The sequence below is a fragment of the Liolophura sinensis genome, chromosome 8 (assembly GCF_032854445.1).
Source record: "Liolophura sinensis isolate JHLJ2023 chromosome 8, CUHK_Ljap_v2, whole genome shotgun sequence".
In the NCBI taxonomy this organism is placed as follows: domain Eukaryota; kingdom Metazoa; phylum Mollusca; class Polyplacophora; order Chitonida; family Chitonidae; genus Liolophura; species Liolophura sinensis.
Window position 1 is genome coordinate 9,513,407 of NC_088302.1, and position 27,835 is coordinate 9,541,241.

General features: G+C 39.7%; 2 protein-coding genes across 2 annotated transcripts; one reads left to right on the forward strand and one right to left on the reverse strand.

The window, feature by feature from the left end:
- Positions 1-9,835: 9,835 nt before the first annotated feature.
- LOC135472555 (histidine-rich glycoprotein-like) lies at positions 9,836-13,256 on the reverse strand. Its single transcript, XM_064752109.1, has 2 exons — positions 13,134-13,256; positions 9,836-10,417 (listed from the first exon to the last, which is right to left on the reverse strand). The coding sequence occupies exons 1-2, from the start codon at positions 13,254-13,256 to the stop codon at positions 9,836-9,838; spliced, it is 705 nt and encodes a 234-aa protein (XP_064608179.1).
- A 350-nt stretch (positions 13,257-13,606) lies between these two features.
- On the forward strand, positions 13,607-24,305 carry LOC135472381 (growth arrest-specific protein 1-like). Its single transcript, XM_064751856.1, is given in 3 exon segments — positions 13,607-14,695; positions 14,697-15,085; positions 23,933-24,305. Coding segments are annotated over 2 exon segments (840 nt in total). The 5' UTR covers positions 13,607-14,170; the 3' UTR covers positions 15,012-15,085; positions 23,933-24,305.
- Positions 24,306-27,835: the final 3,530 nt, after the last annotated feature.

The window sequence follows — 27,835 nt, forward strand, 5'->3', positions numbered from 1 at the left end:
ACTAAGTCACTGTGTAAGGTCCCCATAGTCCAAATCATATGCTGTAAAGACCCTTAAGGCCCATCTCCTGCAATGCCAGTTTTATGCCAGGAAGTCAATCGCCTAGTAAACAAAATACAAGGCATGCAGACTATCCTCTATAATTACAGAAGCGTTCTTTTGAACTCCCACAGCACAATTACTAATTCTCTGTCTCACGATTTCTCGTGTGTCTTTGCCAAGGGGAACGGGTTTCATTCTGCGTCACGCACGACAACGGGTTCAGATAAAAACGTTTTACAAGCCGAGTTCCGTCACTCATGTTCTGAGTGACAGTAATAAGAAGAATGATGTTGCACACAGGTGAAGTCACGAGATCGATTCCAGCTCGTGTCGACTGGTTAACACTGGGTTTATTGTATGTTACATTTATGTTATGTAGGGCTATCCGTGGTACACCAAATGGTAAAGTTTGTAGCACGAGAAAACACAGCCCGTAAGTATTTCATCTTTCCCTGAAATTTTGAATATCAAAAATTTTACATTTCGTGTTTCTTTGCACAAAAGGACGATTCCACTGGACTGAGTGATCGATGGAGTCTCTCATCAATGCGGTCGCTGTGAGTTCAAGTCCAGGTCATGCTGGCTTTGTCTTCGACCGTATGTGGGAAGGTCTGCTAGAAACCTGTGTATTCGTGGGTTTCTCCCGGGCTCTGCCCCGTTACCGCCTACCACAATGGTAGCCGCCGTCGGATAGGGGCAATGTTCTTGAACTCGGCATTAAACCCCAATCAAATAAATAAATCACTGGACAGAGTGTGTGTGTAGTGTTGTGTTGACCGCGACATAGGGAATTGGCACAAGCGCCAGTCTGAAACACAAAATACATCAAAATAAAAATTTGTCACCACAAATTGCCGCTGCAGATTCCGGTTTGGCGGAATACCATTTTCTCCTGCAGCATAATTTCAAGAGATAACATAGTTAACACCTTTGTGTATTCCCTTACGAGAAGACCCTATATAAAACCTATTACGTCAAACATCCATGCACATAAAATGTCCACCTCATAAAGGAACACGCAAATTCTTCTCACAAATTTATTGTCAACACATTTACATGCAGTGGAGCACGCAGATTGTATCGACAAATTCATAAATCTCCACCAATATATCGATAAGATAACGAGTCCAGTTATACGCCCGAGATGATTATCATGATCTGTCTTCAGCCTAGGTTAATATCTTTGATGTGCAATATGTCTAGTTGATCGACTGAACATCTAAGCATAATAAATAAGCAAAGTACCGACGAAGAAATTCATTTTGAAAATCTCAATATTTCGACTTAATTAAGTCATCCTCAGGAGAATTGTGCCAAGTGAGGCACGGTTTAGTCACAATTATATGTATATAAGCGTCAAGTCCGACATTCCTATACCATTCGTAGTCCGTAAAGGGCGTTCCAAGTCGATAATCGCAAGATCCATTTCCACAACAACGTTTAACACTAACTCCCGAAGACAAAGGTATGTAAGAAATTATACAAATAAGAAATAAAGCCGGTAACACACAAGAGAGAAGCGGTCATCAGTTTTCAATGATGCCGGGCAGTCCATGAATATACCAAGCATGAATTCCATATCAAAGTTCAAATTCGTAGTCCGTGAATGAGTTCCATGTCAAATAACAGCTAAACAAGTATCTCAGTCGCGCTTTAATTGCAACTGTTCATAAAGGCATCATGCTGATGTAATTAGCATGGCTACCTTTACGGCCCCTAGCCCCAGGTTAAGCGGTATTAGATACAGTTTGAAAATGACCAGCGTTACAGACCCTAACCGATCAGATTATGATTCAAAAGTAACGGATGATTACGTCTTTCTCATAAGACGGGATACATATGTATACATATGCCCCTCAGCAAAAAACATAATTAACAAACACGTTTAATAAGATAAGTATGGTAAGAAAATAAAAGTTTCAGATGTCGCTTTAGTGCCATGACTTAATTAAAGTGGAAATATTTGAGTGGTCAAAATGAATATCTTTGAAATTACTTTGCTTACTTATTGTGCAATTTACATTCGGTGTTTATGCTTAGTATGATTTTTCCTTAGTCAGTCACTTGCATTACTGTATATCGGATTATTGCTCGGGATTATTTCTCCACGACAGATTTTGAGAGGAGGAAAATAGGAGAAATGTCGGTAATTCAACCCGGACTCCAGTATCTAATAGAAACTCTTAAGAATATGTATCTAAAACCAAATGGTGCACAAAACCACATGGTGTACAAATCCACATGGTGCGCAAAATCACACTGGTGCACAAAACCACATTTTCTACAAAACCACAAATATTTTTGTTCATTAAAAGTACCTGACAATGAAGAACATGCACCGTACCGCACACCAGCGCGGCAATAATGACACAGGGGCCTCCCACTAATGCGGTGGCTAAGAGTTCAGGTACTCCACATGCTGGCTTCCTCTCTGGCCGTACGTCGAAAGGTCTGGCAACAATCTGCGGATGGAAATGGTTTTCCCTGTGCTCTTCCCGGTTTCGTCCCACCATGACGAATAGATACAATTCGTGTTTTCCTATGTTGTTTTATGATGGAGTGATTAGGTTGTAGCAGAACATTGCACACAACAGCGGCTAAGGTGGCAGCCTCCAATCGCTAGTAATCATGGGGTGCTGGTTCAAACCCGGCCCTGAACATGACATTTTTAGTCTCCCTCATTTTCACTGTTGGTGAGGGCTTGGTGACAATAAGCGGTGGACGGCACAATTTAACGATTACTGAAGATGATTTGTCTACCATGTCTTACGTATCAAAGGACACTACAGTTTCCTCAACTCACAGAACGGGCTGCCATTATATAAGTGGAAAGGACTTGAGTATGGCATCAAGCAGTGATCGGATAAATATAAATCTTTATCCTGAACCGTGAACAGTGCATGAAAGAGTATCGTATTGTCTTCAACAAGGCAAACATAAAAAGGATTATTGCTTTTAAATGTGACAGTTTTTTTAAACTGACGTCTTTAAGATAATATATTGATATATCCACACTGCTTAAGTGCATCTTTCCGAAAGAAACGTTTATTTATGTACAGGACTAGTGTTAAATGCCGTTCTCAAAACTTTTCTACTGACGCGATATCGATCAGGGATATAAATCTAGTCAGACTCCTCATAGAACTTCACAAAACTGAAACCCACTGAAACTTAAACCCACCCAGACAGAGGCCGGTGAAACAGGAGTATTCACTACTTTCGCGTTGTGTACATCCGCCACCATTGACAGAAAAACGTAGAAATTTACACCAAGGATGAAACTTTGAAGCTCCTACCATAAATGCTCCCATTTAACAAGCAGAAAACTACGAAAAAGTTCAGCTAAAAGGAGCAAAAGAGGATTTCATTCGAAATTGTGGAGTGTAGCTGACGGCACAGGTACGGTCTCGGCGTAGGCTTTTTGTGACTGTCATCATAAGTTCGACCTTTGAAGCCTGTGTGACACCCGTGAATTTGTTTAGCAATTATTTCACCACCATATTCTCCAGCTGACGTACAATCAGCATTCAGCAATAAAAATTGCTTTAGGTGTCCATTATGTTTATATTCCTTATATAACGTATGTATATCATTTATTAAAAGAAACAATGTTTTCGAAATGACCCAGGAGCCGTTCAACAATGCGGTCGATGTGAGTTCAAGTTCAGCTAATGCTAGCTTCCTATCCGGCCGTACATGGGAAAGTCTGTCAGCAAACTGCAGATGGTCGTTTGTTTCCCGAGGGCTGTGCCCGGTTTCCTCATACCATAATGCTGGACCAGGTGATATAAGTAAAATATTCTTGAGTATGGCGTAAGAAAACAATCAAATAAATAAATCAATGACATTGGAGTTACCTGTTCACAATTTTGTGCAAAAGTTACTAATGGTGGCAGTGATGTTAGGACGCGAGTGGCCTAGGCACTTTAACACCTTTAACATGTATATTTCACTTATTTCACACTTTACTCACGATAGTCTAGTTTTCAGGCGGTTGAGATTCAAGTGCCCGGCGACCACCTGTCACAGAAACTATAAACCTGTAGTAACAACTGAGCGCTAACTATTTTGTGTCAGTGATCTTGTTGTTCAGGGAATCAGAAAAACGCTTTATACGACAGTGCCGACTGAACGAGACTGTAGCCTTATTACATCTGGCCCAGGCCTGTGTTTAAATATAATACAATATGACGGATGTTTACATGTACCTTGCCATAAAACGAACTTTTGAAACCAAAAATAATTAACATCGATGAAAGAAATGTCTTCCTCTTTTTATCCGTTATTTACTTTCTTTAACTTACTATGTTCTATAAGCTCTATCCGTAGATATTATTTCATCAAATAGTAATAGTGATGCTTATTATGTATTCGTGTACACGAAAATTTAAATTTTTTTTGGGAATTGAATTAAATGTTTATTCATCATACGTAAATGTATGTATAATTACATATCTCGTAAATGGCGGGAATAAAGTCCTGGGGACTTGTTCTATCCCTGACTCAGTATTATCCAATAATAATAATAATACATGATTGGTGAGGAGCGATAATTATATAACAGTTGTATTAACAAAAAACAAATTTACTTGGAAAAAAACTCACATAGAAATGTAACACTACAAAAACCTATGTTAACTATACAATAGGTTGAATATTATTTTGCGTGACACCCTCTGCCTCGTGTATTGTATGACTAAAGTGGATCAAATATTGTTAATTAAAAAATCGTTTAATCTGGATTTGAACAAAGACGTGACACTGATTAATTTGAGGTTTGGAGGAAGCCTATTCCACTCCCTTGGGGCTGATGATATGATGAAATGTGTGGATAGATTTGAAGTTAGAAATGGTACATGGAGATTGAAAGAATAGGATCTGGTTGGGTAATGTGAACGTCAGATTGTCTTTTGAACAGCTGTTGAAATTTGTGAGGAAGAGAGGATGATTGGTGAGTGAATTTATGTGCGAGTAGCAAGGATGAGTATCTGTGTATTTATACAAGTGGGAGGATTTTGAGGTTCTTAAATATTGGAGCCGCATGATCCAGTCTTTGTGAGAAAGTGATGAGGCGGATGATGCGTTTCTGAAGAATTACTAAGGGATGGAGATGACTCATGTACGTGTTACCCCATAAAACATTGGCACAGGAAAGATAAGGGGATATCAGAGAGTAGTACAAAATAAGCAGTGTTTTTGTTGTTGACATTTGCTCGAATGTGTTTGATGATACCAATATTTCTGGACACCTTTTTACTAAGTTAATGTGAGATGTCCAAGACAGCCTTGAATTAAAATAAACTCCCAAGAACTTGTGTTCTTGAAGGCTGCCTATTTCAACGCCATGCAAATATAACGGTGGCATAATTGCCTTATTTTTGGATACATTTATGTGCACGCATTTTGTTTTACTAATATTAAGGGACAAGCGGTTAGCTGTAATCCAATCGGAAATTTTATGCAACTCTACAGACATAGTGGATATGTCGGCGCTTGTAGGTGCATAAATGCAGACACTTGCATCATCAGCAAATGATATAAAATCCAGAATATCTGATGATGTTGTGATGCCATTAATATACAATAAAAATAATATAGGACCGAGAATGGAGCCCTGGGGAACGCCAAAATTTACCTTTTGACATATTTCCCCCAAAGTGAACTGATTGGGATCGCCAGATAGATAGGCCCCGAACCATTGAGCGCTGTGAGCTCGAAACCCATATTATTCGAGTTTTTGTAGAAGGATTATGTAGTTGACTGTGTCAAAAGCTTTTGACAGGTCAAGGAAAGACACGACAGAATGTTGTTTGGCGTCTTTGGCAACTACGAGGTAGTTGTATAGAGTGCACGCCGAGTGGGTAGTAGAGTGCCCATTTCTAAAACCAAATTGGTTGGGCGAAATGAAGTCATTAGCTGTCTGAAAATCATTCATCATGAATGGGCTATATCTGAACATAATGTTCAAGGGCGATGACTATTTTTTCCATTAGTTTGTTCTGACTAGGTAATATTGAGATAGGACGGTAGTTTGTGATGTCATTGGCGTCACCACATTTAAAGATGGGGGTGATTTTTGCAGATTTCAACGAAGGCGGCATACAACCCGACATAAGGGACAAATTAACTGTTTGTGCAAGGGGAGTTTAAATATCTTTTGCAACAAGTTTGAGATCAGACATACAAATGTCATCTAAGCCTGGAGCTGATGACCTAAACTGTGCATAGCGGTTTGAACAAGACCAAGCGAGACAGGAGAAAATTGAAAGTTTTCTTCTACAGGCTCACCTAGAAAATCTGAAAAATGTTTAGGGCTTGGGGTTATCTTAGCATCAAGACTGGAAGCAATAGTAAAAAAAGTCATTAAATCTATTAAAAATAACGCTTTTATTTGAAACAGATAACCCATCAATATTAAAAAATTTAGGCATGTTTTTGCATTTACCACGTCCTATGAGATCATTCAATCCGTTTATCTCGGGAGGCAGAATATAAAGTGTAGCCTGGCATAGAATATAAGCATTCGGTTAACGGGCTGAGCCAACTTTCCGAAAATCCAAGGATTGAAAAGTTAAGATTGAGAGAATGGATAAATCATGTTATTTCGTCAAAATTCTTTGCTAAGCTACAGGCATTTAAATGAAAGGTTCAAATCTGATTTTAATTGTCATAATCGAGGGTTTCTAGGTGTTGAGTAAAACTTTAAGGGCTATGGTAGTTGGACAGGTGAGAGTCTAAATTACCCCAGTAGGCAATTTCATGTCCGTTGTCATCAATATGTGTTTTAGATGCATCATAGTCATTCAGTTCAGTTGGATTGAAGCACATCTCGTCAATAATATCAAGATTATATGTTGGGACCGTGGACGAGGCAGTTGATGATGAAGTAGGTGTTGTGTAGAGAACATCATGGAATGGCAGGTGGGAGAATGAATTGTGAGGTGGAACAGGCATAAAAGAATCTGTGTCATTACCCATATTTAGTTGAGTAGTATGCGAATGATTCTGTACAATTATTCCACATAAAAAAACCAAGATGAGTGTTAATTAAAGGTGTAAGGTACACATAGAGAAGTAATATATTTAAAAAAATACTTAATGAATACAAAGAAAGTGAAAAGCCGATTTGTAAAAGAGCCACAATATATACGTAAAAGACAAAAATTAACCATAGGGTTGTGTAGGATTTTCTACAAGTCACACGACAAGGTAAGTGGATGTAATTAACATGAGGTGTCAACATAGTCCATGCAGTGTTGGTGGATATAATGATAAGATGCTGTGGGTTAAAACGCGTGCACGCACTGTGGCTGTGACACGGGGGTCACGAGCAGTGTCATGGCACAATTCATAAAGGGTCAGGCCGGTTTTCACTGCACAGAGTCTTTCAGTAAGAACTTGTGAAAGGAGTATGAAAGCAGCGTGCATGCAAACTAGATTTTAAGAAAGTGTGGTGTGCTATATTTAGGGAGCTACCGACGGCTACACTATACCACCAGGCAATGCAACAGGCGTTCATGGGTACACATACACTTGCCTACTTCAGGGTAATTCTGTATGTATATAGCTCTATTACATGAACATATACATATACAGTTAAGATAAAATATACAGAGAAAATACACCGTTCAAGGCAAGTGTTAAAATTAGAACATGGCATGTACATGTAAGATGCAACTGCGCATTATCCAATATATGCTGATTAACATGCAGCTGCACATTGTCTAGAGTTACTAATTGGGAAACGAAGGGAGGGGGCATATGTTTGGATACTATGCGAGCGACTCGCTAGTTCTCGGGGACAGACACTCCCTTATTGTCAAGAAACAGTTTCCCTCGCGCAAAACACACCTTTTCCCCTTCCATGTATTATCTGCTCATCAGATCCCTAGCATTGTTCTTTCGACGCCTGTCTTCGGGGGCCAGATCTTCAGTCACAAATAAAGATGAATCTTTCAGAAGTTCCCTGGCCTTAAATAAAACTTCTCTTCGCTGGGGACGCTACAAGAATTTAGCCAAAATATGGCGATTTTGACCCTCTCTTTGTTTTTGCACACGGTGTGCGTTTACCATATTAATGTCCTTCAGTTCCAGCTTGTCTTCAATAACAGACTTTACAATCTGGAAAGCATTTTCATCAATTCCTTCGAAACGTAAATTATATGTATGGCTAGCGTAACTTCTCTTCACTGAACATTGCTGAGCGCTGCTGGGCACTGCCGGAGCTCCACAAAAAACACGTCCTCACTCAAGCATGCTCCCGTCGACTTGATGTGATATATTACCAGATAGAGCACAGGTTTGCGTATATGGCACTTTGTAGCGTTTACAAAATGTTGTAACAGTGTACTGACATAGAATCCATTCATTAATTCAAACTTTACTTTGTCGGGGATCTCAGACAACTAACCAGAGGGAAATATATACAAGATATTAATCATATAAAATAAAATTAATGTAAATATGAGTATTTCTGTCACTGTTAGTTCTGTTGTCAGGAATAATCAACTCCTACATGTAGATTGCAGACTGCAATACATATAAACGGATGGTATGATGATACACTGGTCTCTTTCGAATATGTCTAACTAGACTAACGATGAAAGTATACATTGATAAAGATATCAAGTTAATCAGAAAAAAAAAGAACTCCGCATGGCTTAAAACGAGCACAAAATGACAGAAATTCATAGCTTTTTTCTCCACAATATTTTGTAAGAACAACCAAAGTTCCATTCAGAAATAGGATTTACCAGGATGTTGAGAATAAGCTACACCTGAACATAATGTTCAAGGGCGATGACTCGTGATATACTGAGTGTTGAATCGGGCATTACCTCCCCTTGAGTTTGATTTAAGACGCTAATCTTCCAAGGAGGAGAATGGATTGCAAACAAACAACCGGGTTCCATTGAAAAGAAGGTGCTAACATTCACACTCATAAGCCTACACGTATGTAAGATTTAATTATTTGCAATCTAACGAACGGATTTAGCAGCAACTGTTTGAAATATTTGTGGTAATTTAGGTTTAAATATGAGCGCAAATAATGTTGAAACTGTTCTAACTTACTCTCCTGAGTTAAACTGTATGCCTCCAATGTAAAGGTCGTGCTATATTCACTCCCAAAACAATAAAAAAATCTATTCTTTTCTGAAATATGTATTTTACAGCCACAATGTCCAGCCAAACGTCTTTACACGGACCAGTTAGTCAGAACACATATGGGGGAATGTGGCTTATGCCTGCAAAAACTTGGAGTCTTTTTGTAGACTAATCTTGGTTCGTTTTCATTGCTTTCATGTTCTTGTGTATTAAATGTAATGACAAATCACCGTTTAAGTTATCCCAGATCACTAATGTCTAATAAATTGTCATTAACATCACGACGTTTTTACCTTTTATGCCAAGGAGCAAGGGTGTATATTAGATATAAGCAATTTAAACCTTTACATAAACATTTAAATGATGTGGTCATTTCGTCCGGAATAGATGTAAGAAAGCTGTGAAAAGTGCTTGTGTAATCATTTCGCGTGCTTCCCATTATAATGAGACAGAAGGGAGTGGCTGTGAGGATTTTGTGATGTTTTAGCTGATCAGCTTTCATCAACTTTCATTAAAGTCAAAGGCAACAAAGTCTTCTTCAGTTTATCTAGATACTAGATTACCATTAAATGGTTTCGTTGTTCGCTGAGTTGCCTGAATTTGTTCACGTCAAGATCTATAGCATTGCATAGTAGTGCCGTTTTCTAGAACCCGTGTGATATTTGACTTTCTCAATAAATGTCATAAGCTATTGCATAAAAATCTTGTGTGTCAATTGGTATTCATAATACCAATGAATGTCCTCATAGTCATAATCAGACTGTGAGAAGTGGATGTCTGCATAATGAGACTGCGAGGAGTGGTTACATTCATAATAAGACTCTGAGGAATGGATGACTTCATAATGAGACTGTGGGCAGTGGATGTCTGCATAATGAGACTGTGGGCAGTGGATGTCTGCATAATGAGACTGTGAGAAATGGATGTCTGCATAATGAGACTGTGAGAAGTGGATGTCTGCATAATGAGACTGTGGGCAGTGGATGTCTGCATAATGAGACTGTGGGCAGTGGATGTCTGCATAATGAGACTGTGAGAAGTGGATGTCTGCATAATGAGACTGTGAGAAGTGGATGTCTGCATAATCAGACTGCGAGGAGTGGTTACATTCATAATAAGACTCTGAGGAATGGATGACTTCATAATGAGACTGTGAGGGGTGAATGTCTTCACAATGAGACTGTGCGAAGTGGATGATTTTATTATGAGACTGTGAGGAGTGGGCGTCTTCATAATGAGACTGCGAGAAGTGGATGACTTTATAATGAGACTGTGAATAGTAGAATCCTTCTTAATGAGACTGCAAGGAGTGAATGTCTTTATGATGAGACTGTGAAGAGTAGGTGTCTTCATAATGAGACTGTGAGGAGCGGATATCTTCATAATGAGACAGAGAGGTGAGTGTCTTCATAATGAGACTGAGAGGAGTGGATGCCTCCATATTGAGAATGTGAGGAGCGAATGTCTTAATAATGATATTGTGAGGAGTGAATGTCTTCATAATGAGACTGTGAGGAATGGATGTCTTCATAATGATATTGTGAGGAGTGAATGTCTTCATAATGAGATTGTGAGGAATGGATGTCTTCATAATGATATTGTGAGGAGTGAATGTCTTCATAATGAGACTGTGAAGACAGAAAGGTCTCACAGTGATATTGTGAAGAGTGGATGCTACCATAAAGAAAATGATGTTATGCCTATAAAACAGAGGAGTGGATGAGTTTATGAAGAGTAGTGGTATCATAATGAAACGCACAGGATGAAATATGATCTGTGGACGTCAAAATAATTGATCCGTGAGAAGTGGGTATCTTGATAAAGGGTCTGTTAGGGTGGTTATCACAATCATAACACTGAGAAAAGATGTCGTCTGAAAAAGGCCGTGTGGATATAAAGGACTGCACTGCAAATATTAACTACTCATGAAATGCATGTATAAATACACACGCATGAATGCGCAAACGCCTTGCTGTTTCATTTGAACGCAGACGTCTTATCCATAAACCCGATTACGTGTATATGGTGGGACTATAGACGCATAGATATTTGTTAAAACATAAGCTGACATCCTTTTGATAACAGTAACGTTTTCAGTAAATCACTCCAACGTTTTCTCCAACGTTTTATAGGAAAACACGTGACATGTCTACTACAGTGATGTGATGATGGAGTCATCATAAAATGAGACTTTGTCGCGAAACAATGACCCAAGAGCCTCTAACCCATGCGATTGCCGTGAGTTCAAGTCCAGCTCCTCTTGCCTTCCTCTCCGATCGCACTGTCGAACCTGCGGATCTTTCTGGGTGTTCACCGGCCTCTACCCAGTTTCCAGGCAGAGCTCGGTGGAAAACCACGACTATCCGCAGCCATAGTGATTTTAAATGGAGTGTTTAGCATCTTAATGTTACGGTTATGAGGGAATATTATAGTAAAGTAATACGAACGGGTACGTCACAGTGAGTGACCAGCAGGAGACAGGTACATGAAGTGAGGGCTCAATACCGGCCTACGCAAAGGCCCATTACAGCGTTTCCGAGCGTATGGGTGTATAAAAACCAGGCTTAGCTGTGGGGCTTGTAAGGTCGTTGGGGTCTATGTATCAGCATTACATGTGATTGTGAAGGTTGCATAAAGTAATTTTAAGGTCTGAATGTTAACATAATTTTAGATGGAGGTCTGGATGTTAACATAATGTTACATTGAGGTCTGGATGTCAACATAATGTAATTTTGAGATCCGGGGAGTCAGCATTCTGTCACGACGAGAGGTGCTTCACCCATGGATGTGTTGCTCCAAAATTTCATGACATAGGCTGTACACGCCTTTTTTAATATTTGTGGATCAGTAATTGGTAATTTGTCAGAAACGTTGAACTTCCTCATCTGTCTGTATTCACTCCTTTACGTTGGCCTGATACGGTGTATACTCAGTTTCAGCACATCAACTATTGTGTGCTTGTTGTGTTGATTCGTATTTACATCAGGTAAAATGTCAGGTATATCACTGGATACTAGAAATTGAGTATGTAGAATCTACAAAATGATGCCGTTAAAAAAACTGCTGAAATCGCGAGTTCGAATCCAGATCCCGGATTTTTATTCATTGATTTATTACGTGGCAGGGGCCTCCGTGGCTCTGTCGGTTAGCGCGCTAGCGCAGCGTAATGACCCAGAAGCCTCTCACCAATGCGGTCGCTGTGAGTTCAAGTCCAGCCCATGCTGGCTTCCTCTTCGGCCGTACGTGGGAAGGTCTGACAGCAACCTGCGGATGGTCGTCGGTTTCCCCCGGGCTCTGCCCGGTTTCGACCCACCATAATGCTGGTCACCGTCGTATAAGTGAAATATTCTTGAGTACTGCGTAAAACACAAATCAAATAAATAAATAAATAGTAAGTGGCACGAGCTAAATTCTAGGCCTGTCCGGTTTCCACCATCCATTAAAAAGGATCATCGTGGTATTAACTAAACAATCTTCATCACCAATAAAATAAACATAAATCCATTAAGGAAACGCTGTAACGTTTTTGTTAAAAAAAACTTTGTTTATAAATTCTGTGATAAGGCCCAGATTAATGGGTTAAAGTGACGTTAAATCGCACTAGAACACCGAGCGGTTATCTTTGAGGGAATGGATGATTAAGTCTATATGTCGCCTGATTACTCGTCTGAGCTATGCACTGCCGCATTATCACGTAAATGAATCAAATGACTAATGGTTTCCGACAGAATAGTCAGGCTAATAAAGTCACCAAAAGGGACAATTAAAGCTACAGAACGAACTAACGCGTTTAAAGTTAATTAATCTCTATAGCAAAAGAAAGTTGAAAACTTTCTCACTTTGACATTCTGTTTGTATAGACACTGAGATGTCTGGGACTAATCCGATAGATTACCAGTACAGGCCACTGAAAGCGCGTAAGCATAAGTGTTTAAGACGGCCCGACTTGTCGGATTACAGTTGAGGTTATCTCAGCAGTCTATTACTCTTGAAGTAGTGCAGTACATAGGCTGGGGGCTCGCCTGTCGTTCTCTGCGGTTCCCCTTAAGCGACAGAGCCGATGTGTGACGGGTACCGGTGTAAGTTACTCCACTGTTATTCACAAACATGTTCCCTACGTCCCAACTCGCCACTCGTGACAAAAATAAACGTATTGAGTACAAGACATTCAGGTCAAATTGATGGCTAGATTGGTGAGGTGCCAGCAATTCGATGCGTGCCACGGTATGCATTACCCCTCTAGGGTGTGCGACACGGGGCGGTGCCCAAGCCCTCTCCAAGGCAAAGACGCCCGCAGAATGAACTGAACACGCTCTACCAATCCGCTATTCACCGCCGCTGGCGGAAAGTAGCTTTATAGTTCGTGGCGATTGGCGTAGGCTTACATTAGACAGAGCGTCAGCCGGAGTTTAAGCGGCTGTCAGGCTGCTCGGATATAGAGCCGCTAGAGTGAGGGGCCCTATATATTCAACTGACGCGATACAGCCTGTAGTCAGTTCAACTCGCCAGCTTGTACAGGCGGGAGCAACCAACAGGGGAATCAGCAGATGTCTGGCCAGTAGAATAGAAGGTCTAAAGCGATGTCTGTGTATCCCCGTGGCTTCGCTATACAGTGAAGGGAAACGGAAGGTGAGCGTATCGTGTGTCCACGATTAGTATGCAGTTTACACAGGCGAAGGGCTGGCCTGTTGCTGTGAGTACATCCAGGCAGCTAACTTCATAAGAGAAGATTTGCTAGAGGATACGAGAGTTTGTGAACTCGGTCGTGATGTGCGAAAAAAACGTCGAGACAGAGCTGAGAACGTTGAAGAGTTGGTAAGAGCCGGGGAAGACAAGCGAAGTGAACCAGCTAAGTATGTTTTCACCGAGCGCGGCAACTAGCTGCAAGATTCACGGGGGATTCACGTAAGGGATAGAGTGCAAACAGAGCCAGAACCTCTGGTCCGTCCCTGAGCTGGACATCAACAAACCGAGAAAGTGTAGCTAACGGGTCGCGTTTATCGGCCTACTAGCGTCCACCCGTATGATGTCCCTGGTTAGATTAGGATTCTACTATGGCTACGTTCTCCAGTGTTTCTTACTGATTATTTTTCAGAAAGGCCTCCTCGCCAAAGAGGCGGCACGGCAACCCTGTAACGTCACCAAGGTAAAGTGCGCGAGAAGAGTTGGCTGTGGCATGGCTTTACATAACTTTAACCTCGGTTGTAATTCCGTCATGGACGGTAAAGAAGGCGGGTGTACCAAGCAGTGCAAGTCCGCACTCATCTCACTTCTGTCGACCGAGGACAAGCAGGGTTTCGCCTTCATCAACTGTGACTGTCAGGGAAACAAGCACTGCATGGCTCCCAAAAGCCGCGTGGAGGTTTGTGCCAAGGATGTACTAAGCGCAATGGAGAGCATAGACGACGACAAAACTCAACTCAGTTGTGAACTGGCTCAGTGGATCTGCGAAGCTGACACTACGTGTTTTGCTGCCTGGAACTTTTACCGTGAACATTGCTCAGAGTTCTTCTTGGGCACGCCAAACCACTGCTCGCCCCGCTGTAACAAACAGTTTGACCATTCTTTACCGTCAGCCTCGTGCCAAAAAGCTGAGAAACTGTCGATGTGACGATCCAGCCACGGGTTCCATATGTCAGAAGATCAAAGACAATACAGAAAGACTATGTTTTAATAAATATCCCCTTCAAAGACCGGCCAGTGACCAGCCAGGGGAGCCTTTGGAGAATAAAGGCCAGGGGTACAACTACGAGCAGAAGAACCAAAGTCAGTACAACACGGCAATGGTTCCTGCCTTCAGTGTTCCTTCATTGCTTGTAACGTTTGCTATATGCTTGCTACTTTGCAGGTCATCTCTACAATAGTTTACTGCTTTTAGCCATCACGTTGATTTATATGGGGTGGATTCAGTCAGGATCCCTACATTTCATAAGCTACGGTAAGTACCTCTGTTATGACAATGGGTTCAAGATTTACATGAATTTAACAGCTTATAACTGAGTGTTACAGTTGAGAAAGTCTAAGAACACTTTATATATCAGTTTGTTTACATTGGCGGCAATCATCCAGTTGAATGCGTTTAGAAGATAGAGTATGGACGGATAATTGTTCAGATTACTCGTAGAGCACTGTCTATAATTTATAGGAACAAGAAAGATAGGAAGAGAATCTTCTCTGGTCTGTCTGCTGGGTTGTATATATATATATATATATATATATATATATATATATATATATATATATATATATATGGTGCAATCAAAAACATGTTTATTAAGTTTATTTCATTTAACAAACAGCAGCTGGTGTTATCGGTGTTTGTGATACCGCTATAGTTATTTGTTTGAACACTTCAGTTTGACGGCTTTCCCGCACTTACTTAGAACTCCATGCCTCCTCCATATGTGTGTGAAAATGTTCGAGGCATGTTTTACACATTTAGCTCACAGCTAACACAAAAATGTTCGCTAGAGATACGCTCATTCAGTGAAAACGTTCAGCCGCTATTCTATTACAAACATTAAGCGACTAGAACTACATTCAGAGAAATAATGTAAGCTTGTTTGACCACGTGCTGCGGTCTATACTTAGCGCAATCTTTATTTGTCTCACTTCTGCTGCGTGTTACCTGTAGTTCTATGTATATATAGACAGTATCATACTTGTGCACTGCCGGGTTTAGCTGGAATTTTACATAAACTCTACATGGTTTCCTCCCACCATTATGCTGGCCGCCGTCGTATAAGTGAACTATTCCTGAGTACGGCATAAAACACCAATCAAATAAATAAGTAAATAAATTATATATAAGCGAAACAACTTTTTGGCCTCTGACACCTAAACAGTGTCGGAGGAAGACTTAAACACAACAAAGTGTATATGATACAGTTTCTCGTCGTATACACATACAGTATGTGGCAATGCTTATCGTACAGTTGTCTTGGTACACACATATACCTGTGCATGATATAGTTTTATCATGGTGTAAACGTGTAACTGTATATGATACGCCTCTCGTGATACATAGACATGTATATACATGGTATAGTTTTAATCAAGCTTGTATACGTGAAGTATTGGTACGTGGAAATGTGTAGATGCAATTGTAAAAAAACATGACATAAAAGGTATACTTTTAAATATAAGAGTTGTTATAACTACCTCTTTTATATAAAGCCTTTGGAGACACCAATCTTCTATGAACATTGTGGAAATGTCTGTGCTTGTCCCTGACTAAATATGATGACTATTTAGGCCTTGTAAGAATTAAAATTGGTTTGATGTTATCACACTATGTTCAAAAGAGATAAGGCTTTACCATCGATCAGATAGACCAAAGCCCAAGCGGTACACAGAGTTATGTCCATGTTGTCGCAAAACTAAATATGTGAACCTGATAAAATATTTTAACTCACAGAATACAAAGTTTTATGAGATATATCATGTAAATGCTTTTAGTTCTGATCAATTTTCCTCGACCGACAATTAAGAGAGAGAATCTTAATTCGTCAGTTATTTGTATGATGATTGTTAGCGCCATTAAAAACTCTGAATTGGTCATGTGCCTGTTTTAATGATATTATTAAGAACCATGAGAGGTTGAAGAATCTTGGAACATCTTGCGAACGTCTATTCTCCTTTCGTGTTTAAAGATGTTACTAATAACCCATAACCCTGGCTTGGTTCTGTTCCTTTGGCTCTATTGATTATGTGATTGCCCCATATAACGGTTTTATAAAATTGTGACGTAAATGGTTCAAACAGTTATTCGTATTGACTCAGTTGATGGTAAAGATGCAAGGCCCCCGGATGCAGTATTTAAGAAACAATGTATTACTTACTTACAACGTCAAAAGCTACTTGCAATAACACTTAAAGGTGCATTAGAAAATATTTATTAAAGGGTCGAAAGGCTATGTTTGAAAATACCAAGGCTATGTACTGAGGAAAGGGATGGGGTGACATTCTTTAGGCCGCCAAGAATTGCATGCATGTGCTACAGGGGCGAAATGGTTTGAATCATCACAGGTTTGGAAATAGTTTTGTCCCTGACAGGGATCAATAAAGAGAATCCCCATCATTCATTTAACGAATAGTTGCATTACTTTAATTGGGGTGTTTATTTCCAGTGTTGTCTGCGGTACAGCATTTATTTGGTCTATCAGTTGTACAGACGGTCGCACGCCATATCACCGTGTCGCATTCTCTGGTCTCGCCCAACATTCTGTGGCACCCGCTTTGTGATTACATTTAGGCAATCATTTGTTGATCAAATTGTCGTGTTTTATCGCACGGTTTCCAGCCGAGCTTCGCTGTCCAGAAGCCAGCCCACGTCGACAGGCCGTTTGAGAGCGATTATAGGTGTTAGCTTGTCGTCACAGAGTCCTCTAGGGTAGTAGTTTTCACAGGTTCTCACTCCCACTGTCTCGTTGATGGATGACAGGCCTTTTTGTGTTGGGGTCATCTCACACAACCGATCCTCCACAAACTCTAATGTTACCTTTATAACAGTTTTGTTAAGCTAGATGACAGAGCGCAGTGTAGACCTTTCCCAGAGGTTCTTTGCGCCTACCAATTGGGAAGAGAACGCCATCGGATTTTTTTCAGCCAGTGTGGATCATATGGACCGTCATAGCATAGATTAAATAGTTCCAACCTGGAATTTAACGTCGACGAAAATCTAGGCGAATGTATCTGTGATAGTGTGATAGCAAAAATATACAATATGTACACAGTACAACGCTTATGTAAGCAACGTGTTTGTTACTGTGTATGGATGTTTCATGGAAGAACAATGAGCTGAAGTGATTGAGCAATATATAATCGGTAGGAAAGTGTCAGCTTATGAGCTCCCCGGTAAGTGGGATATTCCAAGGCAACCTGCGGATGGTCGTGGTTTTCCCCCGGGCTCTGTTCGGTTTCCTCCCACCACAATGCCGTCGTCGTATAAGTGAAATATTCTTGTGTATGGCGTAAAACACCAATCGATTAAATAAATAAATCAATCTATGAGTGTACCAAACATTTACGTGTGCAACATAGTTTAAGTTGGAGGCAAAAAACATGGCTTTTCTGAGCCCGATTAGAGCTTAAGTTAACAGTTGAGCAAGTCTTTTGCTCTGTGTTTTTTTTCCTGTTGACTAAGTTTTTGTAGTAAGTGTTCCATTGTGTTGTTTCTATGTATAACTCATAACCGTGTATATATGGGCTTTGAAGGAGCTGAGATAATGTAAGGCTGATTATCTGTACTATCTAGTTAAATGGATCATAAAAAGTGAAGTCACTCGGCTTGGAGGCAAAAAAAAATTTAAAAAAACGTTTTACCATAAATAGATAAAAAAAGTGTGGCTGTTGAATACGTAGATAGAGCAGTTAAGTCAGAGATGAATATTTAAGTGAAGATGCACTGAGGTGGAAGGTGTCATACGAAGGCAGGTGTATTATGATGACAAGTCAGGTGCACAAGCCTATTATAATGATGTTAAGGCTGTCTTGCTCTAACAAAAAGCAACGAAGCTATTGCTACGGATCTGAAGAGTAACTAGTGTTGCAATTAATTACCAATGGTGGCTGTTTAATTATTAACAGATGTCAGTGAAGGTGAGAATCAGTAATTAAGTAAAAAAATGACTGTGTATAGCTGACATAAAGCTGTGTAAATGACAGAATTTAGGTCATAAAGGTGCAAGAATGACAGTGCTCTATCTTATGAAGATTTACTAATGACAGCGTTTAGTTTATGAAGGTGTACGAATGGAAGCGTTTAGATTATAAAGGTGTGCGAATGACAGCATATAGTTTATAAAGGTGAAGGATTGACTGTTTATAAAGGTGCAGGGGCAAATGAACGCGACTGTAAGGTTTTGTGGGGTGAAAGTGCATGTAGACAATAATTCTAGTCATGTTTATGAGGCTGAAGATTTGTGAAAGTAAGGCTGACACTTTTCAATCCACGGAGTGTGTGTAGCGATATCTTTGCTAAACGACGAGCGTGCAAATTGCACTCTTATCGATTCCTTTATTTAATCTGGCGCCTAACGTTCGTGTCAAGAAGTCATATCCTCTCGGACCTACGTTTCACGCGGTGTCTCCCATGTAGCTTAGAAATGCTAAGAAAATGTGGATGTGTTGTTATCGATCTTATGTTCAGCTCCAGACTGCTTACCTATGGCCAATCAAAAGGAGAATTCATCCGGGGCGTATTAGATTTGCGAGGACCACCGGAGAGTATTGATGAGTTGGAGACATTTCCATATTGTCTGACCTTTCACATGCCCACACTTCGCACTCTTGTTTCTGGAAATGGTATTGTCTTGGTAAATGTCATAGCGAGATCTTTGCTGTGAAATGAAGCCGAATATATGGTTTCAAGAGCTGCTCACCTTAATCCTTCGACGCCTGATTGGTGATCAGTGAAAGCAATGTGTATTGGTAATTCGCTTTTCTTATATCCTACAGAGATTTGGGTAAAGCCGTGGTCAGTCTTATACCATACTCTATGCCGATCCACTTGTGACTTTGCATTGACTTTTCCTCATGCGCCTGACAAATTATAACTCTCTGTGTCCATAATAAAAATTAAACATCTTTCTTCCTATTTAAAAACTTGTAAACTATCAGGAGAACATATTTCGCTTATCTCATCAAAACTCAATACCAAATATATCTATGTTATTTGAAAGATTGCGTTGAATTGTTCGGAAAGCCAATTTCAGATCTGATTTCCAACAGGATATAGATCCACTGGCCAGCGTAGTTTAGTCTCCAGGCCACTGAGTTGGTTTGCAAATTAATCGTATCTTATTAAATGCATAACACAACAGTATTTTAAAGTTGAATGTTACCGCCCTGTCCTCGCAGTGGCTATATCATTATTTGTTCGGTATTGACAACACATGGCCACATAAATGTGTATGGTAAGTGCAAGCTATATGGGCGAATTTCTGTGATGCAGTGGCCTCCATGTTAAACGCTTCTCTTGAACTGCGTATACCAAAACAGTTTGTAGATGTACATAGATGTGTCTTGACTGAAAGCTCATAGACGAATTCTGTTATATGTGCCTTAACATCCCTTTCACCTAGGGTAGACGAAAACGATGTTCTCTTTTCTAAGATTGTGAGTGTAAAATCCTATTAGCATGCGGTGTTGTTATACCAAACTGACGGCATGGCGTTAATTGCCACGGGAAAGGCCGTGCTTTTCGTCGCACAAGGGGCGTGAAAACGTCGCATTTGACGCCTATTGTGATATTCCTTTGGATTGAATAAAGTTGAATGTCAGTCTTTTCTCCTGTCACACCGTCTTAATAAGCTTTCGTTAAACTGAGTGAGTCATTCGATCACAATTTACCTGATTGTCATTGTATTATATAGGCATTTAGGGAGCGAGACATCGTCCTGTGTATGTAAAGGTGCATGATTAACCGCTGGCAGACTAGTTGTGGGTTCAATTCCGATCTTCATCAGGCCAATATCTCCACTCTCACTATTCCTTGGGCCTTAGTATTGATATTTAGTGATCGACGGCGCCCTCGTATGGCTTACGTTCGTAGAAAAACCTTGTCTTCCACCTATAAGTGAGGAAGTTTACAAGGAGGACAGCCTGTCATTGGCGTTTACCTCTGCCGGATTCTGAATTGCTTTATCCTTAAAACTGAACGCTAACGTAAACTGACAAAAATTGTTGAGTATGGCATTAAACATCAATGAAACAAATATATGGACACATTGCTTTGGGTTCAGTCTTTGACATGTCCGTATTATTAGATTGAAATTTCGATTGATATTATTCATGTTAATGAATAAAGGAAGGATATCCATATGAACGAATCTAAAATGCTAACCTTTGGCTTGTGCCTTTTTAACTGCATTGATGTCCAAAGTTTATTGTGTTACTCGTAGATACTACTCATGGCTATATGAAGGGTGTCTTCTGACTCAAAGATCAAGGGAAGACTAATTACATCTTTGACAAGTACTTGCAGCTGCATGGTACATAAAATACACCGGGTATACAAAGATGTTACAGACGCACTCTGTTTTATCTTGACGTCAATACAATGGACAATTAATTTATTCAGCGTTTGAAAACTTACGCACCTGCATTAAACATGAGGTGACTTTATCAGATCTAGACATAAATTCCTTCCCGATTTCAGTACGGTTTAAATCCACCATTCGGGCCGTAAAATACACACAGATTTTTAATGATGTATATACATATGCAAAAGAGCACCGTTTTGTGCACTCGATAAGCTTTACCTTTGATAAATTCATGTTTAAAGCATTTACACTTATATTGCTTGGGGACTTATGTACCACCTTGCTGGATGCCTGGATTTCACTGCGAAGTTTACGGTAACAATTAGCCCGGCTCAGGTGTATGCACTTTGAAGCTGAGGGGCATATGTGAGAGGAGCCGAGCTATGTTCATGTAATCATTTGGAACATCTGTCTCCCTAGCAGTATACAAATGTATACCTCGTGATATTATAAAAACAATTATTTCAACACTTTCTTGGCCTTTAGGACTAAAAACCGCAATAATAACCCATCTGAGCCAGAGGGCATTTAATTAGTATCAGTGAAAGAAACAGGTGCAGTTAGAAGCCGAGTTTTGTTGGATGCCCTGCAATATGTACACTCACGCCATCGCCTGATTACGTTAAGCAATTAACGTCAATTGTGATTTAAACCTCGTGAAATAAAATATAAGGCGTCAAAGAAAGAAATCTGTTAATTGTTTACAAGGCCGTGCATTGAGTTAATTCATTTACGTAACTTTACATCTATATTTTCTCATTTTTCATCTATATTTTTGCTTTATATAAACACAAATATATGAAAAAACGCCTCTGTTATCATAGTGCTGATATTACCATGCAAAAAATATTAAATTACGTTGGAAATAAGAAGCATTATTTTGCCAAACACTAGGTAATGAATTCAGTGAAATTAAATTTCACTAAAAAATGCCGATATTCGTATACCCCTCATAAACCATAAGGGGCCTTCCAGGTCGATAATTTCAAGGCCCATTACCAAAGGAACCTAAGATGGTGCTTTAAATATGCGACTTTGTTTCATCCATTTAGGAAAATGTTAAACATATACACGCGCTTAATATTTCCCTACTTGCTACTGTATTAACGCGTACCACTGTTAATTATGAAATCGCTGTGGTGAAACCGCATGTCAAACGATTAATGGTGGACTCCTCAAGATTTAAATACTTGCGCCGTTGTGTATAGACTCTTGTCTCTGTGCACGGGGTCACCTGATATACAGATGTTATTCAAGACTGTGGTTCTGTAATCTCGGTTGTCAGGTTGTGCTTTTAATTGTGCCCTATTGGGTCAAACAGGTGAAAGGGTTCAGAGTGAGATAAGTGTCTGGACAGAATGACAGATAAGAGGTGTGTTTCAGGACGTAATAATAAGAATCTCTGTCACGTGGGAGATGGGCTAATTATCCCCACAGGTTGATTAATGGTTGAACTGAACACCAGCCATAGCAGCACTTCACACAGGCATAAGACAGCACACAGGTAAAACTACAGACCCATAGGAGAGTTTGAATGTTACACTGCCAGTGCTTGCCTCATGAGGTAACACGGGAATGGTTTCCAACTTCAGATTTTAAAGTCGGCCTTATTTGCATGTGTTCTCCAAGTCATTCAAGTTACTTTAAAATGACAAATTTTCTTGTGTTTGACGGCATTCTCTTTTCAGGGAAGTTTTCCTTCTTTAATGGTGACAGCTTTTCCTCTAAATAAAAATGTCTTGTAAGTTCTTACCAGTGTAAGGACGGTTGTCTTCGTGTTATGCATTATGAATGAATGATTATGGATTAATGCAAGTTCGGCATATTTCAGCTATATCGTGGCGATTGTGCATTATGGAATATCTTCTATTCTCCACCTAATATCAGAATCATCCATGTCTGTATTTTACCTTGGAATTGGGCAAAATATTATTTAATACGGACACAAAAGACACCTTGCATGTATTTATTTATGGTCTGGTGGTTTGTGTGGTCAAAGACTGACCAGTGAGGTTTGACGGTATACGTATACCTAACGCTCTAACGTCTGCTTTTCATACTACACACTGTGTCTGTATAAAGCGAGTAAGCGTACACATGCATACCGAACAGAGACGTATCTAAAACAGACGACCATTTCACAGTTCTGATTGTAGATGTGTTTACTCTCTCCTCTGTACTGATTGTTTGAAGCACTTAGCGTGAGCAAGTAGCTTAACAAGTGTTGTCTTTGGCTAGGTCACATTATCAGGCTATGCCATGCCTCGGGCATACTCCATTCATTAACCGTAAGCTCTGAAGCACCAGCGTAAAATTTTCAATATCCCCGGGTTGTTTATTGAAAGCAACGGTGCACGACAAGCCAGAGCAGTCGATTCTTTATAAATAGCCGCAGATATTACTTTGATAGAGAGCCCAACTATTAAGGGAAACCCGAGCTCAGAGCTGTTTTGCGAGATTGTTTTTGGAAGTGAAGTTTAACTTAGCAGATGCCATATGTAATGACCGCCGCATGCAAAGGGTCAGTCAAAGGGGTATGTTTATATTATGAAGGTGGTGGTGGGGAGCTTGGGGTTTGGGAGGCTGAGAAGGCTTCTGTGTGCTATGACAGGCCACGGAAAATCATTCCTTCTATCCGCTACCGTTTTTCCTGCCCACGAAACCTCAACAGCTGTTGGCAAACTGAGGCTATTCCCTGTCTGCACTGGTTTAACTAAAGCTTTACCCGTTTTTCTTTCCAGGATTGCTCAGTGAGTGGCTTGGATGCAGCTGTGCTGCGTATCAAGTTTGTAACAGAGTCATAAGATGTGAACCCCTCTCTACGCGAGCCGTTATTGCCCGTTACTGCCGATGACGTTTAAAGAAAAGTGACCTCTTGGCTCTCTCCATCCGTCTAACACCCGAACAGGCCTCCCCTACAAAGCTGCTGGGGGAACTGCTGGCAATCTAGACTTGTATTTGTCATTATATTATCGTAGACTCTCCCTTGTTCCAATGGGCGGACTCGACACATATCTACACGGATTCACGAAGGCTCAATTTCTACATGTTTATTATATTCCCGGTTCAGAAAATGAGAAGCGTCTTGGACTATATTACTTGTATGTGTATTTGTTTATATGTAGCTTGCTAATGTGTAATACAGAGAATGGATGATGTTGTGTCTCACTTTGGATCTTAAGAACCACTGTGCTATTGCTGTAAGTATTTTAAATTATCATGTCTTTTTTTCACTCCTTACATATTGTTTTGTACTTGACTACTGCTTGTTCCTAAAGGGTTTTTTCTACAGATAATGCAGACCGTAATCTATACTCTAATCTATTTTTGTCCGTCTACTCTATCCACGGAAAACCACGGCCTAACGCGAACGTAGACGCGAACGTGAAGGTTGACAAACAGGTTAGTTTTGTGAACCAAACTTAAAACTTGAGCCCGTCGGCTTTAAGTTGTCTTCATTGAAGGCCAAATATCTACCACGTCTTTCAAAAGATTCAAAATCGAGAAAAAGTTATGTTATGCTTTTAAGGTGAATTATATTTGTACAAGTCGTTTGTTGGTCAGCGGGCAGCTTTTTATATTGTTGCAGTGTGCCTCTGGTGTGCGAATATGATGGGCATGTACTTGTGATGTTAAGTTGTTTTGTAACACCTGAACTGTCAGCTTTACTGAATTATGTCAAATAGAGGCATCTAAGCGGAGTCGTAGTTTGAAAAGCTAAATCTTGCTTCAAAGAAGACGTTCAGGAAATTCGAACGTTGTTGTTGTAAAGCAAATATGGTTTTCCAAAGAAATCTTAGACCACGAAAGTGACAAAGGCTTTCTCAAGTCAAATTATTCAGCGTAAATGTTCAGTAGTAGTTTGATTAGTGAAAAACAGTAAGTTTTTTGCCCTTTTAAAGAGACAAAGATACACGTCGAGCGTGGAATAACGTTGTATTTCATCTATCTACAATGCCATAAGACAGCCATAACCCGCTCCGAATGAGACTGTAAACAAAATTTTTATCACTGTGTTTGGGCCCATGCTCAGGTTATCAGAGTTCTCTGGTGGATTTTGCCGACTTACTTCAGAATTCCTTTATGGGTTGTCAAATAAGCTTTGAGAATGGCTGGTGAACCATACGAACAAATACTGGCCAATCTGAAGGAGTATCGTCGTTTACGTGTAATTGACAACTGAACAACGATGCATCGGAGGAAAAGGACAAGACTGAAAAGCCCTGGACACGTCTGCATATTTTGACTAATAAAAGCCTAGTTGATACTGATCCGGGCAGGTACTTCTCGGTGATGGGAAGTGCCCGGATGCTGTGACCGTGTTGACTTTTTGTGACCTACAAGTATGCTAAGCGGTTTATCATACACGCGATTTCGTTTGTCGAGTCGAACTAGGCGAATAGAATGACAAGTGTAGAGCAGAAATCCTTGTGGATTATTTTTGGCTTGGCTGGCGTGGCACGAATGGACGCTGCGGTCGAGTACGTATTAGATTGTTTGTCGAGCTAACAGCCTGCACATGTGTCAGAATGGAGGCTCATTGTACGTGTTGTGGACGCCTACCGTCTTCTATTGCTCTACGTTAACACGTCTATTTATGGAATCAATTCCTGGCCAGCACGTGGAGCGAAAGTCTCTACTTTTGCGTTTTCCTCTAGCATATGGTTATAAATCATTGTTTTTGCATTCACACGAAACTGTTCACAATAGCAGCTATTCAGCTGATTCCCGAAGAAATAACTGGAATTTGCCTTTGAGCAGATTCCAGTAATAAAAACTTAATGACGGCCGACAACTTTCTCTGATTTCTCTGCACCTAACCAAATCCTCTTTTCACTCTTGCTGACACAAATGTATTAAGTCTCCCCTCCCCCCCCCCCCCCGCACACACACACACTTGTAATTACGGTAACCTGTCGGCGTTTTGGTTAGATTTCCTGTTGTACAGAGTGCTATCAAATTAATTTGCTTCGCAATATAAGCTTATTTCTCAGAAATAATAAATTTACGTTTAATTTTCATCAATATGATTTAATATGGATCACTATGTTATGTTTAATGTGTTTATTTTATGAAGCATTGCATCTGACGTTGAGTGGGGAATAGATATTAGAAGTTAGGATATAGAAAAGAAAATTGTATATTTAGGCAACACTCAGTGAACTTACAAATTCGACATGATGCGATTTTTATTTAGTGCAATAGTGCAACTTATTGCTTGGTCATGTACGCTTGACATATAGATATATCCTGCCTCACAGTTAGACCTCATTATTCATACCAACGAGAAATTTTCGTCTTGTTCATTCAATATATCCGCATTATGCCTGTATTTTTGTCAGTTTTCTGCTCCATTTCGAATGACATTGTTGTTTTGAATTTGATGGACATTTAGAATAACCAATATGGCATCAAACACAACCAAAGTTAGAGGTTAAGCCCAGAGTATAGCATGTAAGATCTATAGTTGATGTTTTTTGTTTGATTTTGTACAATTTTTTTTATTTAATTTTGAATTTTTGTATTTATAAGTTTTTATGGTGCTTGTAAAGCCATAGGCCTATGATAACTATGGGCAGTTTACTTTTGCACCGGCTATGCGCTAATCTTTGTCACGCATACTTATAAGCTGGAGATGGTATGTGGTAATGTTTTGTTGGCTTTTGTGTGGTGCTTGTCCTGTTATTTGCTTCACTGATGTGAGGCTTTTGATGACATGCAGATTTAAAAGGGCAGATACTAGAAGCTGCTGTCAATATTTTTCTTGGAAACTATGGAAAACGTAGCGAAAAATGCGCACAGTCATAATCAAAAGCACACGGTTTTAATGGTTGACATCTTAATAATACAATAAGGTATCTAAACTTCCTGTTGCAAAATACGTAATAACAATCTGCTAATGTTCTTAAATGTTGTCCTGTATAGGTTTTTTATGTTCAGAATGTTATGGGAGCGATCTGTTACCTGACCGCGTAGTAATGAGAAACTATCGTGAATTCAAGTCCAGCATTGATAATTACAGAGATTTTCTCCGAGTACATGACATTCTCTGTGGCTTTGTTGTTTCCATTGATACTTGCTTAACTGCTCTCCTTTGAATATTTATCAGTGGGTACTTCCAGTTATCAGTGTTATCGAGGCTAAAACAGGGTAAAGGTCAAGGGTCGTAGGTTGACTCAAGTGCCATGTATACGTGAATAAATTATAGATAAATGTGTTGTGGACATTATGTTCCTCGTCATATCTGGTTGCTAAAGGAAGCAACAATTGGAGTCATCTTCTTCGTGAATGATTCTAAAAACGGCCTGATTTGTTGCGTTAGCCTGTGTGCTAACATTCAGTATTTGTTAACGTATATTTTGCCTGTATAAAGTATGTGCATTAAGTATTTGACCTATATAAAACATTCCAATATCTGCTGTATATAGAATCGTGAAAGTTTCAATTTGTTTTAAAACGTATATATATATATATATATATATATATATATATATATATATATATATATATATATATATATATATATATAAAGGTAAATGTTGTATTGTTTCGTGATAGGATTTTAAATTTGTTTCCTTTGAATTTTGTGCTAAGAACTCATCACATCGGCGAGTGTCAGACAAAACTGCCTGAAGCAAGCCTAT